Genomic DNA, 19,597 nt, shown 5'->3' on the forward strand with positions numbered 1-19,597 from the left:
TGCACAGAGCAGCAGGGAGCCAAATATGGCAGCCAGGGCTTCAGTAGTGTCCTGGCTGACATGGTAACCGATAGGAGCCCTGGGATTACACTGCTGGGGCTCCGATCAGAAGCTGCCACTGCCGCCAATGAGAGGAGGTGAGGTGACTCTGTGGCCACTGCCAATGAGTTTAATACTAGGGGGTTGGGGCACACTGCGCCAGCAATGATTTTAATACAGGGGAGGGAGGAGGGCGCTCTGCGCTACCAATGATTTTAATACTGAGGAGGGGAAAGGTGCACTGCGCCACCAATGATCGTTAACGTTTAATACAAATACATCCAGCGGCAGAAACACATTGACGGCACCCGACCTCTGACAGGGAGCGGCGATCAGTGGCAGTTAACCCCTCAGATACGGCACCGGAGGGGTTAATTGCCGTGGATCGCTGCGCCCTGTCAGAGGTCGGGTGCTGGCAATGTGTTTTTGCCACCTCTATTTGTAATGTATTAAACATTAGTTATGATTGGTGGCCAAGTGAGCCCTCCCCTCCTCTTCGTCCCCATTGGTGGCAGCGGCAGCAGCAGCAGCACAGGGCGGAGGGAGAGACTGCTTCCTTCTCCCCGTGCTGCTGAGGGAACATGGCCACACTGAGAGCAGCACGATCCATGTTCTTTGATACTGGGCTGTGTAGTAGCACAGCCTAGTATCGATAAAAGGCAAATCCAGGTATTGTATCTATACCGGGACAAAGGTATCGATTGGGTAAACCTAGTATACACCAACAGATATTCGTGCAGATCATCTCTAACAAGCGCAAGTAGGAACACTACTTAGTGATATAATTATGCCCAATTACGATCCACTGACGTCAAATTATGATTTTGTATGGGTGCGTGCAATGGCATTAGAGATCGCTCATCCCAATACTTTGGAAGAGATCACTGCATTTTTTTCATTACTGCAACAAAAGTCTTGAGGTATCTGCAGATATGTCCTGTATTGGGACAGGAAAAAGACTAAAGGGTGGAGGAGGGGAGGCCTATTTTAACCTATCTGCAAGTTTTTCCTGTCCCTGATAGACAAGGCTATCTCAAGGTGCCGTAATGGAGATAACGGAGATAAAAGGTATTTATCACCAATCCATAGGATAGGTGATAAATGTCAGATCATGATGCTATATTCAGAGAGGGGCCCACGTTTGAGCTATCAGACATTTGTCATAAACCTATTCTTTGAATAGGTGACAAATACCTTTACCAAATGTTTAGCATTGAATTTTCACTAACACTGTGTAGACCAGGGATGCCCAACCTGTGGCCCTCCAGCTGTTGCAAAACAACTCCTATCATGCCCTGATAGCTATAGACTGTCAAGGTTTAAATGAAGTTGTAGTTTTGCAACAGCTGGGGGGCCCCAGGTTGGGCATCCTTTGCGTAGACAATCATTAATCTTACCCTCAAAGTTTTTCTCAGAATTTGGAAGCCAAGAAAACGTTGCATTCTCTGGAAGACTCCATTGTTTTCTTTCATCCTGAGATGCACCTTTCACAATCTGAATGAGATTAAATATTACACATTGTTTTAATTATAGACTATTATCATATAGACATCCATATAAAGTGATTCAAAACCATTTAGATTTTTCCAGTGTGTAGCCACAAAGTGGAAAATTCAGACACCTTTTACGATTTAGATCAACAATAAATATGGTATCTCTGAGTGAATCCCTTTTTTCTGTACCAATACACACCAATGTACGAGTCTGTGATGCAGTAAAATTGCGCATGTGCACATTTATAGCACATGGATGAAAAATGTAAATCAAGCCATAGTGGTTACGGCAAATACTTCCCAACATGCCCTGATAGCTGTAGGTGTCCAGGCATGCAGCGAGTTGTAGTTTTGCAACAGCTGGAGGGATGCAGGTTGGGCACTCCTGAGTTAGAGTATATGTACCAAGTTTGGTTGAGATCTATAAAAGGCACATAGGAGCCTATGAAGAAAAAACTGAGTTGCAGCAGAAAGGACATGCCCCGATGTGACATACAAGGCTGGTTCTAATTCTGTTAGAATGAGATTGTTAAGTCCAAAATGATGTGCGATTTTCCATTTTTACCCCTGCTGGAAGGAAATGCAGCATAAAGGTGGATGAGTTGCTGCAAAACCTGGCATGCCGTGTTTTGATATTGTACTTTTTTGCCACATCCAAAACTCAGCACTAGGCTTGAGTAAATCGATATTCGTATCATAAAACCAAAGTCGATTAGTTTTTAATTACTACTGTATTCATATCTGCGTATTTAAAAACAATTTTAATATAGTAATCCAAAGTGGGATTTAGTACCGTACCCTGGTACCTAAGCCCACTTTGGACTGCTATTTTAAATTGTTTTTAAAAACACAGATATAAATAGAATAGTAATTCACTGAAGTCTTACGCAAATTCGGGCAAGATAAACATTAATTCGCTTAAGCCTACTCAGCACTGCTACGATGTGTGACAGCACTCTGAATGTGGGGTAGAAATGTTGTATAAACGGATTTTAGCTATTGAGTGAAAGTTGTAATCCAAACAGTAAATTGACTTATGTAATTTTTTTTGCACTGCAGATATCACTATGTAAATAATATTTCAAAAATTAAATTGAAAGTGCTAAACAAAGTCTATGTGTAGCCCTACCATAACTAAACATGAGGCTCTTTATACATTCAGGTTTTTTGATGCCGTGCTTGAAGCCAAAACCAGAGTGGCTCATAAAAAGGCAGAGTAATGGTCCTTTCAGGGACTGTGTGGTTGACTGTATGAAGTAGCTGCATTAACAAATCTGCATTCACAAAGCAGTTATGGTAGTGGATAATCATTTAGGCGATTATTGACTCAATATTTAGCAATTTAAAACTCATGACTGCCCAGCATTTTCATGCAAACATTATTGTGTACAAATTCGTTCACATGGGTCTATTTAATCACTCAGATTTGTTCAGTGTACTCAGCAATGCCTTACATGATATGCCTGTTTTTACACTATTCACATCACCAAAAGATCACACAATGTACCTATACAGATGTAGTAGAGTTGGCGCACATATGGGCTTCGCTCTAGAGATGCGCCTCTGCAGTAGGGAAGACTGGCAGAGCGATATAAATTGTTACGTTGAAAAAGTAAGGTTGCAATGTGCAATGTCAACCACCAGGTGGCACATGGAGCTATTATTTAACTTGGATACCATTTCTCCTACCTCCGGCAAATCACGACACTGAAGACGGTATAATAAAAAAAAAAAAAGCCAGCAAAAGCGTTGAACAATAAATGAAAGGTGAGCAACAAAATGGGCAGTAGAAGGGAATGGATATGCAGGTACACATAAAGGGGGCAAGATGGAAAGGAATGATGTGCATGAAAAAGGAGGCAGCAAGGAGAGGCAGCAGAAGCATAAGAAGGGGCAGCAGACAGGTGGTGACCTGCATGGAATGGGGATAGCAGGGTGAATATTGGTTATTGGATTAAGTGGGTGCAGGAGGGAGATGATTAGCAGCAACATATAGAAGGGGCACTATGAAGAGTATTGGCAGTTTCCTGACAAAGATGGAGAAGGTGCAGAAGGGAGAGGATCAATGGTTAATTGAGTAGGTGTCGAACAGAGAGGATCCCTGGTTAATGGAGAAGGTGTAGAAGGGAGAGGATCGCTGGTTAATGGAGTAGGTGCAGAAAGGAGAGGATCGCTGGTTAATGGAGTAGGAGCAGAAGGCAGTGGATCAATGGTTAATGGAGTAGGCGCAGAAGGGAGAGAACTTATTTCCCACACTGTGGGAGTGGATTTTGGGTATTCTGTTGGGATTTGTTCGTATTACCAAACAGGAACATATTCAAATAATAAATATCTGTTAAAATACCCATAACTTAATTAAATGAATGATAACTTTTTGGGTTAAAATATTATTACTTGGATGTATAGCTTTGAATTTACAAAGTGTGTGTATGTGGAGGAATGGGGAGAAGAAAACAATAGGCTTGTTAATTAGATCATTAAAAACCCAATACACCTACAATCCTGTCTCACCTCCTACATTACAAAAGATATAGGGGCAGCATCAGTAATATACTAAAAATAACCTGAGCTCTGTTAAGAGCTTCAGAGCAAAATGTAACTTACAAATTTGTCGGGATATGGTTATCAGGATAATACATTAGTAAACACTAAATATAAACAGCAACATGTTAAATACATAAAGATCAGCAGGAACATGAGAAGTAGGAAGAAAGAAGAGTATCGCTGGATAATGGAGTAGGTGCAGAAGATAGAGGATCGACTAAAAAATTAAAGAGGGCAACAGAGATATGTGCATTGAATGAGGAAAATCGGAAAAAAAATGAAACTTTTTCCCTATAAATCCTGAGAGAGCCAAAGATATATATTCCTCAAGTCCTCTATAATGTGTGTTTCTGTGGGGGAAGGGGAGCACAAACAATAGGCCTATTAGCTCCTTAACAACCCAATTACACCTACAATCCTCTCTCACCTCCTACAGTATAGAAGCCATAGGGACAGCACCAGTGCTAATATACTAAAACATTACTTGAGCTCTGGTAAGGGCTTTAGAGCAAAAGGTTACTTATATATTGTATAATATTTGTCGGGATATGGTTATCAGGATGCATAGTGGCAAGAGTTTACAAATTAAAATAAAGAAGAAAAATATATTTTATTAATTTACTATTAGGACAGTACACCAATCATGTACATAAAATAGACCATAGAAATTGGAAATAAAATTATATGCAATCAGATCATTAGAGTTAGGAATCCTATTGTGTGCACATATTAAAAGTAATTCAATCGCAGGACCCACGTGATCTGAAATTCAGAGGAGCTAAGGATTGGATAAAAGGAGAGGAGGGCAACAAAACAGGAAAAAATTACGGGTGGGCATTTCAAACCATAGTGCATTGGAAGAGTTAAAGGTGTTCTCCAGGAACTAAGAAAGTGAAAATACTTTAATATTACTTTATTATAAATATATTTCCAAAGTTATTATCCAAGTCCTGGGCCACTATTAGATCATGGTTGGGGGTAAAAGCGTTGCTTCAATACACTCCTTTTTCTGGCACAATTCTAATTTCCAGGTTTAAGGTGGTATAGCTGTGGTTCAGTTTTGGTAAAAGAATAGGATTTTATATGTTACACAGGTGGTAAAGAATAGAGAGATATTGTCATTTTGGGATTTAGCACAGAAGGTGGATAAATTATCGTGATTTAGACACTTCCAGCTGTGATCAGCACTTTCTAGTTTGAAGGATAAATCACTGTTAGAGATCGATACATTTTTTATTTTTTAAAATAAATTGATAGGGAATATAGAACAGAGACTGAAGATTGCAAATATCTATAAATTGTTTCTTAAAGGGGCTGTCCGGGTTCAGAGCTCAACCTGGACATACCCTTATTTTCTCCCCGGCAGCCCCCCTGATGTTGGCATCGGAGCATCTCATGCTCCGATGTGCTACCTTGTCCTGCCATCTAGTCATCAAAGTTAGTTACTACTTTGCCAGAACTTTACAGGAAGTGTATTTTTCTCAGAGTGAGAGGCAGTAACCTTTAACCTGGAACTGTATTTCCTCCATTTCATGACTGCTCCTGGATCTAGCAGGCTGCATGCATAGGAGCTTTTGAGCTATTCCTGGACTTATGATGGAATTGTCTTTTTACAAAGTTATTCAGAAAAATAATACATTCAGATCTGATGTCTCACGTTTCTTGACTTCAGAATTATTGTTAAGCTGTCTGACTAGTGTTACAACAGTCAATAACGCAAAGCAGACAGATATTATATATATATATATATATATATATATATATATATATATATATAACATATATATATATATATATATATATATATATATATTCCCAAACACCTTTAATTACTTATAATGGCTCATTTTGTCTCAGGAGTAATGATTAGAAGAAATAAAATGGCCACCATCCTATTACTGCACACAAAACCAATACTAATAAGACAGGAGTACAAGTTACTTCAAAACACTGAGCTAAAGAGGTGCCTCATTCTTCTCTCTGCTCTACTTGTCAGCTGAGGCAGCATACAGATGGTTACCATGGCAATCCAGCTTGACGTGGTATATCTAAGCCTGATCAGGCTCCTGCTTAGTGTGCAGTTTATTGTAAGCCATCAGACCCACTGGATCTTCAAGAATCAAGTGTGTCTAGGTCCAAAAAAAAATAATAAAAATAAATAAGTATAAAAAAAAGGGAAAAAAGAAAAATACATTCCTATATCCACACATAATTAGTTAAAAATGTAAAAAATAAAAAAACACTAAACATGTTGGATATCGCCACGTCTGTAAGGACCTGATCTATAAAAGGATCATGTTACTTCTATTGCATAGTGAACACCATTAAAAAACTATGATGGAATGTGAATTTTGCCCACCACACTTCCCAAAAAATGGTATAAAAAGTAATCAAAAAGTCATGTGTCCAAAATTAGCACCAATCAAACCATGACCTCATCCCACAAAAAATGAGCCCCTACATAAGCCAATCTTTAAAAAAAAAAAAAAGGCTTCCAGAAAAGACACAAAAACATGATAAATTTTTTTTCAAACATGCTTTTATTGAGTAAAACAAAGTAAAGAAAAAAAAAGGCAAATATTAGGTATCATCATGTCCATAACAACCTGCTCTATAAAAATAGCATGTGATACAACCCATTTGGTGAACACCATAAAGAAAATGTGCCAAAAAATCTATTTTTCATCATCTTACATCACAAAAAGTGTAATACCAAGCAATCGGGACGTCACATGTGCCCCATTATGGTACCTATAAAACAGTCATCTCTTCCCGCAAAAAATGAGACCCTACCCAAGACAATTGTCCCAAATTATTTTTTTAAGTCTTTCATAAAATGGAAACACAAAAAAAAAGATTTAAAAAAATCATTTTATTGTATAAAAAAAAAAAATACACATATTAGGCATCGCTGTGTCCGTAACAACCTGCTTTATAAAAATAGTATGTGATCCAACCTGTCTGATGAACGCCGTAAAAAATAAATAAAGCCATTTTTATCACCTTACATCACAAAAAGTGTAATACCAAGTGATCAAAAATTCATATGTGCCCCAAAATGGTACCAGTCAAACTATAATCTCTTCCAGCAAAAAAGTGAGATCATACCTAAGACAATCGCTAAAAAAAATAAAAATTTTATTAGGTATCGCCGCATCGTTATGACCTGCTCTATAAAAATATCACTCAGGTGAACATTGTAAAAAAAAAACTAATAATAAAAACTGTTCCAGAACAGCCATTTATAGAAACCTTGCCTCTTTAAAAGAATAATATATATATATATATATATATATATATATATACACACATACACATACACACACACAAAATGCACAACTACTTCTAGCAAAACATTTCTATACTGCAGGAATAACCCTAATAATAACACGCCGCCAGCACCGCTCACACCGACCAATAACACAGCACTCCACATGCCGCCTTCACCGCCCACACCTGCGCGCCAGCAAGCAGGTCGGAGCCCCACCATTTCTGTTCATCAGTCCCAGCACTATCAGCCATATAGAGAGGAGCCCCTGTCAGCAGTCTGATCTAGAGTTGTTGCGATACCAAATTATTTCCCCCCTCAGGGGCTAGAACCTGGGATCTTTCATCCTTTGTCCTATTCAGCCTGATAGAGCTCTATCAGGGTGAATAGGACTTCACACTGTCCCTGCTGCTCTGCGCTTTGTGCACACAGCATCAGGGATGTTACCATGGCAACCAGGGCTTCTGTAGCGTCCTGGCTGCCATGGTAACCGATCGGAGCCCCAGGGTTACACAGCTGAGGCTCCGATCAGAAGCTGCCACTGCACCACCAATGAGGGGGAGGGGAGAGGTCCCTGTGGCCACTGCCACCAATGATTTTAATACTGGAGGTTGAGAGGGGCCGGCGCACACTGTGCCACCAATGATTTTAATGGGATGGGAGGTTGAGGGGGAGGCACACTGCACCACCAATGATAATTACCCCTTTATACAGGAGGCGGGTACTGGCAGATCAGCGGCAGTTAACCCCTTAGGTGCCGCACCTGAGGGGTTAACTGCCTCTGATTGCAGCTCCCTGTCAGGGGCAGGGTGCCGGCAATGCGATTCTGCTGCCGGCACCCGCCTCCTGTATTGTGTTAAAGACTGACTATATGGGACTCCAGACTTTCACTATCAGGCCACACAGAGCGGCGCCCAGCAATGTCTCGGCACTCGCCATTAGTCCTGGGCGCCGCTCCGTTCGCCCGCAGTGCCCCATTACTGTCTCCTCTCCTGCTCCACATGCTGCTGATTACTATCGGAGCGATGGGAGGAGACATCAGATTCACTAGTGGGCGTTCCATCTCCCTGGCTGTAGCGCTGTCCAATCGCAGTGCAAGGAGAAGGAACGCCCACAAGTAAAGCTGATGTCTCCTCCCATCGCTCCAATAGTAATCAGCAGCATGTGGAGCAGGAGAGGAGACAGTAATGGGGCACTGCGGGCGAACAGAGCGGCGCCCAGGAATAATGGTGAGTGCTGAGACATCGCTGGGCGCTGCTCTGCGTGGGAAATGGGAATAGTCCTATCATTGGTGGTGCAGTGCGCCCGCCCCTTTTCCGCCCCTCTCTTCTCATTAGTGGCACAGTGCGCCCGCCCCTCTTTTCTAATTAGTGGCGCAGTGCGCCCGCCCCTCCTCCGCCCCTCTCTTCCCATTAGTGGCAGCAGCAGCAGCAAAGGGGGGAGGAAGGAGGACAGCTTCCTTCTCCCCGTGCTGCTGACAGAACATGAGTGCGCCGACAGCAGCGCGCTCATGTTAAAAGATACTAGGCTGCGCAGAAGCGTAGCCCAGTATCGAAAAAACTGAAATCCCGGTATCGTATCGATACCGGGACAAAAGTATGGATTGGGTATCGAAATTTCGATACCTGCAACAACCCTAGTCTGATCTACCAATCTCAACAATCAGCCACAGCCAGCGCTCAGTGCCAGCCGTCTCAGCCACAGCCAGAGCTCAGTGCCATCCGTCTCAGCCACAGCCAGCGCTCAGTGCCAGCCGTCTCAGCCACAGCCAGCGCTCAGTGCCAGCCGTCTCAGCCACAGCCAGCGCTCAGTGCCAGCCGTCTCAGCCACAGCCAGCGCTCAGTGCCAGCCGTCTCAGCCACAGCCAGCACTCAGTGCCAGCCGTCTCAGCCACAGCCAGCACTCAGTGCCAGCCGTCTCAGCCACAGCTAGCACTCAGTGCCAGCCGTCTCAGCCACAGCCAGCACTCAGTGCCAGCCGTCTCAGCCACAGCCAGCACTCAGTGCCAGCCGTCTCAGCCACAGCCAGCACTCAGTGCCAGCCGTCTCAGCCACAGCCAGCACTCAGTGCCAGCCGTCTCAGCCACAGCCAGCCGTCTCAGCCACAGCCAGCACTCAGTGCCAGCCGTCTCAGCCACAGCCAGCACTCAGTGCCAGCCGTCTCAGCCACAGCCAGCACTCAGTGCCAGCCGTCTCAGCCACAGCCAGCACTCAGTGCCAGCCGTCTCAGCCACAGCCAGCACTCAGTGCCAGCCGTCTCAGCCACAGCCAGCACTCAGTGCCAGCCGTCTCAGCCACAGCCAGCACTCAGTGCCAGCCGTCTCAGCCACAGCCAGCACTCAGTGCCAGCCGTCTCAGCCACAGCCAGCACTCAGTGCCAGCCGTCTCAGCCACAGCCAGCACTCAGTGCCAGCCGTCTCAGCCACAGCCAGCACTCAGTGCCAGCCGTCTCAGCCACAGCCAGCACTCAGTGCCAGCCGTCTCAGCCACAGCCAGCACTCAGTGCCAGCCGTCTCAGCCACAGCCAGCACTCAGTGCCAGCCGTCTCAGCCACAGCCAGCACTCAGTGCCAGCCGTCTCAGCCACAGCCAGCACTCAGTGCCAGCAGTCTCCGCTACAAACTGCGACTTGCAGTCTCAGCCGCAGCCACCAGACGCACTAAGAAGTCTCAGCCACAGCCAGCACTCAGTGACAGCAGTCTCAGCCACAAGCCACAGCCAACAATCTCAGCTGCAGCCACCAATCTCAACCACCAGTCAGTGCCAGCAGTCTCAGCTACAGCCAACACTCAGTACCAGCAGTCTCAGACACAAGCCGCAGCCAACAGTCTCCGTGACAGCCACCAGTCAGTGACGAAATAAACAACAGCACTCTATAAAGGAAACAAAATATATTATATTTTGTTTCCTTATTGTCACTCAGTGTTTGATAAAGGTCTAACGACCGAAACGTCACAAAGCGATACAAAATAAAATATCGGAACAGAAGTTCTTTACAGAGTGATGTTGTTTATTTCGTCACTGTATGATTCTGGCCAGGAAGCCAGCACAACTAGCACCACCACTACGATAGACAAGAGTGCCACGTCTTGTCTATAACAAGCCACCAGTCAGTGACAGCAGTGTCAGCCACATCCAGCACTCAGTGCCAGTAGTCTCAGCCACAAGCCACAGCCAGCTATCCCAGCCACAGCCACCAGTCTCATCCACCAGCCACCACCAGTCTCAGCTGGCAGTCAGTGCCAGCAGTCTCAGCCACAGCAGTCAGTGCCAGCAGTCTCAGCCACAGCCACCAGTCAGTGCCAGCAGTCTCAGCCACAGCCACCAGTCAATGCCAGCAGTCTCAGCCACAGCCACCAGTCTCGGCCACCAGCCAAAGTTACAAGTCAGTTTGGTAAAGTTCCCTTGCCATTTAATATAGACTGTTCTTACTAATGTTTATGCACTACTGTTCTAGTGCCCGTTATTGTAACGGGCTTAATGTCAAGTAGAATATAATCTGCGAACAGAGTAGTATGCATGCATTTACTACGAACCTGAATGATTTTAACCACCTCAGCTCCCCTAGCTTAAACACCCTTAATGACCAGACCACTTTTTACAATTCTGCACTACACTACTTTTACCGTTTATTGCTCAGTCATACAATTTACCACCCAAATGAATTTTACCTATTTTTCTTCTCACTAATACAGCTTTCATTTGGTGGTATTTAATTGCTGCTGACATTTTTACTTTTTTTGTTATTAATCAAAATTTACCGACATTTTTCACTTTCAGTTGTAAATTTTTTTAAAAAAAAACAAAAAAAAACAATATACATTTTTCTCTAAAGTTATTGCTCTACATGTCTTTGATTAAAAAAAAAACTGTTTGGGTAAAAGTTATAGCGTTTACAAACTATGGTACAAAAATGTGAATTTCATCATTTTGAAGCAGCTCTGACTTTCTGAGCACTTGTCATGTTTCCTGAGGTTCTACCAGTCCCAGACAGTAGAAAAACCTGACAAATGACCCCATTTCGGAAAGTGGACACCCTAAGGCAGTGATGGCGAAACTATGGCACGGGGCCAGAGGTGGCACTCAGAGCCCTCTCTGTGGGCACCCACACCCTGGAAAAAGTCTATGGTGTACCAATATGCCTTAGACTTCACCTATCAGTCATCAGTGCAGGGCGCACTATGAACAGCACATAGAATGTAAGCAGGCTATTGTAGAAAAATGATCAAGTACATGGAAGATATTTTATATTGGACTGTAGTATTCAAGGTAAATAGCTGTGTTGGCACTTTGCGATAAATAAGTGGGTTTATGTTGCAGTTTGGGCACTCGGTCTGTAAAAGGTTCGCCATCACTGCCCTAAGGTAATAAACTGATGGGCATAGTGAGTTCATAGAACTTTTAATTTTTTGTCACAAGTTAGTGGAAAAGGATGATTTTTTATTTATTTTTTCTTACAAAGTCTCATATTCCACTAACTTGTGACAAAAAAGAAAAATTCCATGAACTCACTATGCCATCACGAAATACCTTGGGGTGTCTTCTTTCCAAAAAGGGATCACTTGTGGGGTAGTTATACTGCCTTGGCATTTTAGGGGCCCTAATGCGTGAGGAGTTTGAAATTCAAATGAGTAAAGAATGTCCTGTGAAAGTCTAAAGGTGCTCTTTAGAATTTGTGCCCCTTTGCCCACCTAGGCTGCAAAAAAGTGTCACACATCTGGTATCGCCGTACTCAGGAGAAGTTGGGCAATGTGTTTTGGGGTGTATTTTTTTTTACATATACCTATGCTGGGTGAGAGAAATATCTCTCTAAAAGTCAACTTTTCAATTTTTTATACAGATATTTCTCTCACCCAGCATGGGAATATAATAAAAATACACCCCAAAACATGTTGGCCTACTTCTTCAACTTTTCACATTTTTTTTTATACAAAGTTGTCATTTTAGAGAGAAATTTCTCTCACCCAGCATAGGCATATGTAAAAAGACATCCCAAAACACATTGCCCAACTTCTCCTGAGTACAGAGATACCACATGTGAGCCACTTTTTTGCAGCCAAGATAAGCAAAGGGGCCCAATTTCCAATGAGTACTTTCAGGATTTCACAGGGCATTTTTACAAATTTGGATTCCAAACTACTTCTCACGCATTAGGGCCCCTAAAATGCCAGGGCAGTATAACTACCCCACAAGTGACCCCATTTTGGAAAGAAGACACCCTAAGATATTCGCTGACGGGCATAGCGAGTTCATAGAAGTTTTTAGTTTTTGTCACAAGTTAGCAGAAAATGATGATTTTTTTATTTAATTTTTTTCTTATAAAGTCTCATATTCCACTAACTTGTGACAAAAAAATAAAAAATTCTATTAACTCACTATGCCCATCACGAAATACCTTGGGGTGTCTTCTTTTCAAAATGGGGTCACTTGTAGGGTAGTTATACTGCATTGGCATTTTATGGGCCCTAATGCATGAGAAGTAGTTTGAAATCCAAATGTGTAAAAAATGCCCTGTGAAATCTTAAAGGTGCTCTTTAGAATTTGTGCCCCTTTGCCCACCTAGGCTGCCAAAAAGTGTCACACCTGTGGTATCGCCGTACTCAGAAGAAGTAGGGCAATGTGTTTTGGGGTGTATTTTTACATATACCCATGCTGGGTGAGAGAAATCTCTCTAAAATGACAACTTTGTATAAAAAATTAAAAAAGGAAAGTTGACTTTTAGAGAGATATTTCTCTCACCCAGCATAAGTATATGTACAGAGACACCCCAAAACACATTGCCCAACTTCTCCTGAGCACGGCGATACCACGTGTGACACTTTTTTGCAGCCTAGGTGCTCAAAGGGGCACAAATTCCTTTTAGGAGGGCATTTTTAGACATTTGGATTCCAGACTTCTCACGCTTTAGGTCCCCTAAAATGCCAGGGCAGTATAAATACCCCACATGTGACCCCATTTTGGAAAGAAGACACCCCAAGGTATTTTGTGAAGGGCATAGTGAGTACATGGAAGTTTTTATTTTTTGTCACAAGTTAGTGGAATATGAGATTTTGTAAGAAAAAAAAAACAAAACATAAATTTCCGCTAACTTGTGACAAAAAAAAAAAATTATATGAACTCACTATGCCCATCAGCGAAGACCTCAGGGTGTCTTCTTTCCAAAATGGGGTAATTTGTGGGGTGTTTGTACTGCCCTGGCATTTGAGGGTCTCCGCAATCATTACATGTATGGCCAGCATTAGGAGTTTCTGCTATTCTCCTTATATTGAGCATACAGGTAATGAGATATTTTTTTTTTCCATTCAGCTCTGGGCTGAAAGAAAAACTGAACGGCACAGATTTCTTCATTCGCATCGATCAATGTGGATGAAAAAATCTTTGCCAAAAAAAAACAGGAGGGGAAAGGAGTCTGCCAGGACATAGGAGCTCCGCCCAACCTCCATACCCACTTAGCTCGTATGCCCTGGCAAACCCGATTTCTCCATTCACATCAATCGATGTGGATTAATAAGTCATTGCCGGGTTTTGTTTTGTTTTTTGTTTTTTATATACAAAGTGTTTGCCAAAGCATATGAACACCACTGCCCCCTCAGCTCCTAAGCCTCAGCAAACATATCTTTTTTACTGCAGAGGAGAAATCTTGTCATGCAGCGCCGCATAAACCGACTTTTGTGTAATCTGACAGCAGCGCAATGCTTCTGTCAGAATGCACAACAGTGCTACAGCTGGTCGTTCGGTTGGTCCACCTAGAACAGGCTTCCTCAAACTGCGGCGCTCCAGCTGTTGTAAAACTACAACTCCCACAATGCCATGCTGTAGGCTGATACCTAAAGGGTGTTCCGGCATGCTGGGAGTTGTAGTTTAGCAACAGCTGGAGGGCCACAGTTTGAGGATGCCTGACCTAGAAGGCAAAAAGGCAAGGCAAAAAATGTATTAACATGAACTTTATAATAACATTTGAACAGAACATTAACTTTTATGAACTTTGGAAACAGAACATTAACTTTTTTGCTTACCGGTGATTTTATTTATTTATTTTTTGTTAATTTTTTTACCTTTTATAGGACAAACCTCTCCTTCCCCATGGGACAATGTGCAAAGCGCAAATCGCCCAGAGATGTGGCGAAGTACATTATGTACTTTGTCCCAGGTAAAAGGAGAGGTTTGCAGCAGATCTATGTGAATGGGCCCTAATAGCCCTGTGTGCCTGTCCTATGAGATGCAATCCCTATGCTAAATGTACCTCTGTGTGGTACTTCCAGAAACACTCCCCTAAGCATAGGGCAGGGTGATCAGGGCAGTCAGGACAGAAATAGCGGGTGTCACGCCTTATTCCACTCCTGCTACAGACACAACATTTTTTTCGGGGTGGTGGTTGGTTTGAGGTACCAGCAACGACACTGGGGAAATGTTGCTCGTGTAGACGGCTCACTACACTGGTGGTTGGGGCCACGGAAACTCCTGGATACAGGAGGTTCTCGATGATCTCGTCCTGAAATTTGAGGAATGATCTTGTTCTCCCAGCCTTACTGTAGATAACAAAACTATTATATACAGCCAATTGAATCAAATATACAGACACCTTCTTATACCAGTGTCTGGTTCTGCAGGAAAGTAAATAGGGAGCCAACATCTGATCATTGAAGTCCACCCCTCCCATGAGCGATATATAGTCATGGACACAGAGGGGCTTTTCAATGACACTGGTTGCTCGTTCAATTTGGATTGTCGTGTCTGCGTGAATTGAGGAGAGCATGTAAACCACGCTTGTCTCTCCATTTCACCACGAGCAGTTCTTCATTACACAAGGCAGCCCTCTCCCCCCTTGCAAGACGGGTGGTAACGAGCCGTTGGGGGAAGCCCCGGTGACTAGGTCGGGCGGTGCCACAGCAGCCAATCTGCTTCTAGAAACAAATGCCTGAAGAGGGGCCTACTTGTGTAAAAATTGTCCACATAAAGATGGTACCCCTTGCCAAATAAGGGTGACACCAAGTCCCAGACCGTTTTCCGACTGCTCCCCAGGTAGTCAGGGCAACCGACTGGCTCCAGGGTCTGATCTTTACCCTCATAGATCCGAAATTTGTGGGTATAGCCGGTGGCCCTTTCACAGAGCTTATACAATTTGACCCCATACCGGGCGCGCTTGCTTGGGATGTATTGTTTGAAGCCAAGGCGCCCGGTAAAATGTATAAGGGACTCGTCTATGCAGATGTTTTGCTCAGGGGTATACAAATCTGCAAATTTGGTGTTAAAGTTGTGTATGAGGGGCCGAATTTTGTGGAGCCGGTCAAAAGCTGGGTGGCCTCTGGGACGGGAGGTGGTGTTGTCGCTAAAGTGCAGGAAACGCAGGATGGTCTCAAATCGTGTCCTGGACATGGCAGCAGAGAACATGGGCATGTGATGAATTGGGTTCGTGGATTAATATGACCGCAATTCATGCTTTTTTGTTAGGCCCATGTTGAGGAGAACGCCCAGAAAAGTTTTAATTTCGGAAACTTGGACGGGTTTCCACCGGAAAGATTGGGCATAAAAGCTTCCTGGTTTTGCGGCTATAAATTGAGTGGCATACCGATTTGTTTCTGGCACAACTAAGTCCAACAGCTCCGCAGTCAAGAACAGCTCAAAAAACCCCAGTGCCGAACTGATCTGAGCTGTCTCAACCCGAACTCCAGACTGGGCGGTGAAAGGGGGACACTGGTGCGGCTGAAGTTGGGGACTGCCAATCAGGGTTTGCCAGCACCTCAGGGACTCTAGGGGCTCTACGGGCCTGTCTGTGTGGTAGCTGAGACGGGGGATCTAACGCACGTGCCACCGTACCAGTTTCAACTGCCCTTCTGGTGCTCGCCACTTCACCATGTTGTACGGCAGTGCTGGTACTAGGTCCAGGATGGGCTGTGCTGCTGGTGTATGCCTCACCACGTAATCCGACAGTGCCAGCCCCACTCTGCTGCCCTTGAAGCGGACCCTGCGCAACCTGTGGTCTATCAGGGACCTCAACCTCCTCGTCCGAACTTTGGGTCAGACTGCCACTGCTTTCTACAGGTTCGTATTCTGACCCGCTGGATTCGTCAGATGAGGGTTCCCATTCCTCATCCGACTGGGTCAGAAGCATGTAGGCCTCTTCAGAAGAATACCCCTTATTTGCCATTTGGACTACTAAATTTAGGGGGTATTCCCTGAGACTACCCAAGAAAAAAAGCAAACCTGTCTTACAAATGGGAGGCTAGCGAAGTACCGGAGGCCGCTGCGATTGATAAAAAATATAAAAACTGTTGTTTTTTTTTGTTTTTTTTTTATCGCCGCAGAGCTTGTAAAGTGATTGTGCAGTGATCAAAAAATAATAATTTTTTTGTCACTGCGGCGGGGCGGGCGTGGGTGAACGATCAGGCCTGATCGGGCAAACACTGCGTTTTGGGTGGAGGGCGAGCTAAGGTGACACTAATACTATTATAGATCTGACTGTGATCAGTTCTGATCACTTACAGATACTATAAAAGTACAAATGCTGGTTAGCGATACGCTAATCAGCGAATCAGTGACTGCGGTGCGGTGGGCTGGGCGCTAACCGCCTAAGAAAGGGGCCTAAACTATCCTAAACCTAACCGTCAATACTAGTGAAAAAATGTGACAGTTTACACTGATCACTTTTTTCCCTTTCACTAGGTGATTGACAGGGGCGATCAAGGGGTTAATTGGGGTGATGGGGGTTATCTGGGGGCTAAGTGTGCTCTTTGGTGTACTCACTGTGAACTGTGCTCCTCTGCTGGAACCAACCGACGAAAAGAACCAGCAGAGGAGCACAGCAGCCATTTAACACCTTATATTTATAAATATAAGGTGTTATATGGCTTGTGATTAGTTTTTTTGAAAATCACCAGCCTGCCAGCGACGATCATTGGCTGGCAGGCTGGTGACGAAATAGTCCTTTAACTTTTGCCGGCCCGCAATACACATGCACGGTCCGGCTCTGACCGAAATCTCGCGAGATGACGCGCCGGCGCGTCCAGGAGGAATTACAGGGCCACCACAAAGACGCATCCCTGCGTGCGGCGGTCCTGAGGAGTTGTTAAAGACATTGTGGTACTCTAGAAAACAGACAAGGGGTACTAGAACATTATTAAAAAGCAAAGGGAACAGAGGAGAGAATTGACGAGTTTCCCTTGTAAGGTAAAAGAGATAAAAATCCCAATGTATACACTCTTGGGGGCTGTCATACAGAAAAATAAAAATAAATCGTTTCCAGCAGCTCCTCCAGCCACTGCTACCTCACATAGTCAAAAGGTTTTTCCACATTTATGGTGACCACAGCAGGCACCAGGCTCACAACATCAGACCAGAGCCATCAAAATGTGCTTATGTATCACTGTAGATCTACCTTGAACAAAACACACTTGAGATAGTCCTAATCAGTAGCCACTCTATCCATCATGATTTTGGACAGTATTTTCAAATCCTGGTTGATCAGCTAAATAGGACGGTTTGAAGCAGGTAGCCCTTCTTCTCTTTGGGCAACAACTTAATATAGACTGTAATAGCATGAGAAAATATCTTCCTACCACATCTCCGGATTTGCAGACCCATTGAAGTGAATGGGTTCGCATCCGTGATGCGAAATGCACACGGAAATTAGGTCCGGAATGCGGCCACGGGGCACACAAGTTAGTGTGCAATAAGCATTAGCCAAATCTACTGAAACTCCCTCATACTATGTCTCGTACAATTTGCCCAAAATCAGATTAACTTCCTGAGGATTGGCACTCAGGGTGCCGTTAGCTCTACGCAGACTATAGATTAACTGAATGGGTCTACGTCCCCTCCTGGCTATATTAGCCAGCAGTTTCCCAGAATTAACTTCCCATAATATAAGAAGTGGGAAGATCTTGCAAATCAGTGCATGCCTTTTGAATTGCCCCACTAGTTAAAATATATTAGTCCCTAGTAACCCTCTTCAAAATCGCCACATGGGAAATGATTCTTCCCAGCAGCACTACCTTAGATATCTCTCAAAAAAGATGATCTTATGAATGAGTTTGAGCATTAGATGACACACAATAGTAACATAGTACATAAGGCCCAAAAAAGACATTTGTCCTTCCAGTTCAGCCTGTCATCCTGCAAGTTGATCCAGAGGAAGGAAAAAAAAAACTGAGGTAGAAGCCAATTTTCCTCACTTTAGGGGAATAAAAAATTCCTATCCGACTCCAATCAGGCAATCAGAATAACTCCCTGGATCAACGACCCCTCTCTAGTAGCTATATCCTGTAATATTATTACGCTCCAGAAATACATCCAGGCCCCTCTTGAATTCCTTTATTGTACTCACCATCACCACCTCCTCAGGCAGAGAGTTCCATAGTCTCACTGCTCTTACCGTAAAGAATCCTCTTCTATGTTTGTGTACAAACCTTCTTTCCTCCAGACGCAGAGGATGTCCCCTCGTCACAGTCACAGTCCTGGAAATGAATAGATGATGGGATAGATCTCTGTACTTTCCCCTGATATATTTATACATATTAATTAGATCTCCTCTCAGTCGTCTTTTTTCTAAAGTGAATAACCCTAATTTTGATAATCTTTCAGGGTACTGTAGTTGCCCCATTCCAGTTATTACTTTAGTTGCCCTCCTCTGGACCCTCTCCAGCTCTGCTGTGTCTGCTTTGTTCACTGGAGCCCAGAACTGTATACAGTACTCCATGTGTGGTCTGACTAATGATTTGTAAAGTGGTAGGACTATCTTCTCAACACGGGCATCTATGCCCCTTTTGATGCAACCCATTATCTTATTGGCCTTGGCAGCAGCTGCCTGACACTAGTTTTTGCAGCTTAGTTTGCTGTTTATTAAAATTCCTAGATCCTTTTCCATGTCAGTGTTACCGAGTGTTTTACCATTTAATAAGTACGGATGACTTGCATTATTCCTTCCCATGTGCATAACTTTACATTTGTCAGTGTTAAACCTCATCTGCCACTTATCTGCCCAAGTCTCCAATCTATCCAGATCGCTCTGTAGTAGTATACTGTCCTCTTCAGTGTTAATTACTTTACACAGTTTAGTGTCATCTTCGAAAATTGATATTTTACTATCCAAGCCTTCTACAAGATCATTAATAAATATATTGAAGAGAATAGGGCCCAATACTGACCCCTGAGGTACTCCACTAGTGACAGTGACCCAATCTGAGTATTTACCATTAATAACCACCCTCTGTTTTCTATCATTGAGCCAGTTACTTACCCACTTACAGACGTTTTCTC

At 43.7% G+C, this 19,597-nt stretch overlaps 1 protein-coding gene across 1 annotated transcript in view; it reads right to left on the reverse strand.

The window, feature by feature from the left end:
- MYO19 (myosin XIX) overlaps nucleotides 1-19,597 on the reverse strand; it is an 833,713-nt gene that overhangs the window by 624,011 nt on the left and 190,105 nt on the right. The window contains exon 8 of the mRNA XM_044285692.1: nucleotides 1,437-1,533. Coding sequence (XP_044141627.1) covers nucleotides 1,437-1,533 — 97 coding nt within the window. The remainder of the gene's footprint in view (nucleotides 1-1,436; nucleotides 1,534-19,597) is intronic.

This window comes from Bufo gargarizans, chromosome 3 (assembly GCF_014858855.1).
Source record: "Bufo gargarizans isolate SCDJY-AF-19 chromosome 3, ASM1485885v1, whole genome shotgun sequence".
Lineage (NCBI taxonomy): Eukaryota > Metazoa > Chordata > Amphibia > Anura > Bufonidae > Bufo > Bufo gargarizans.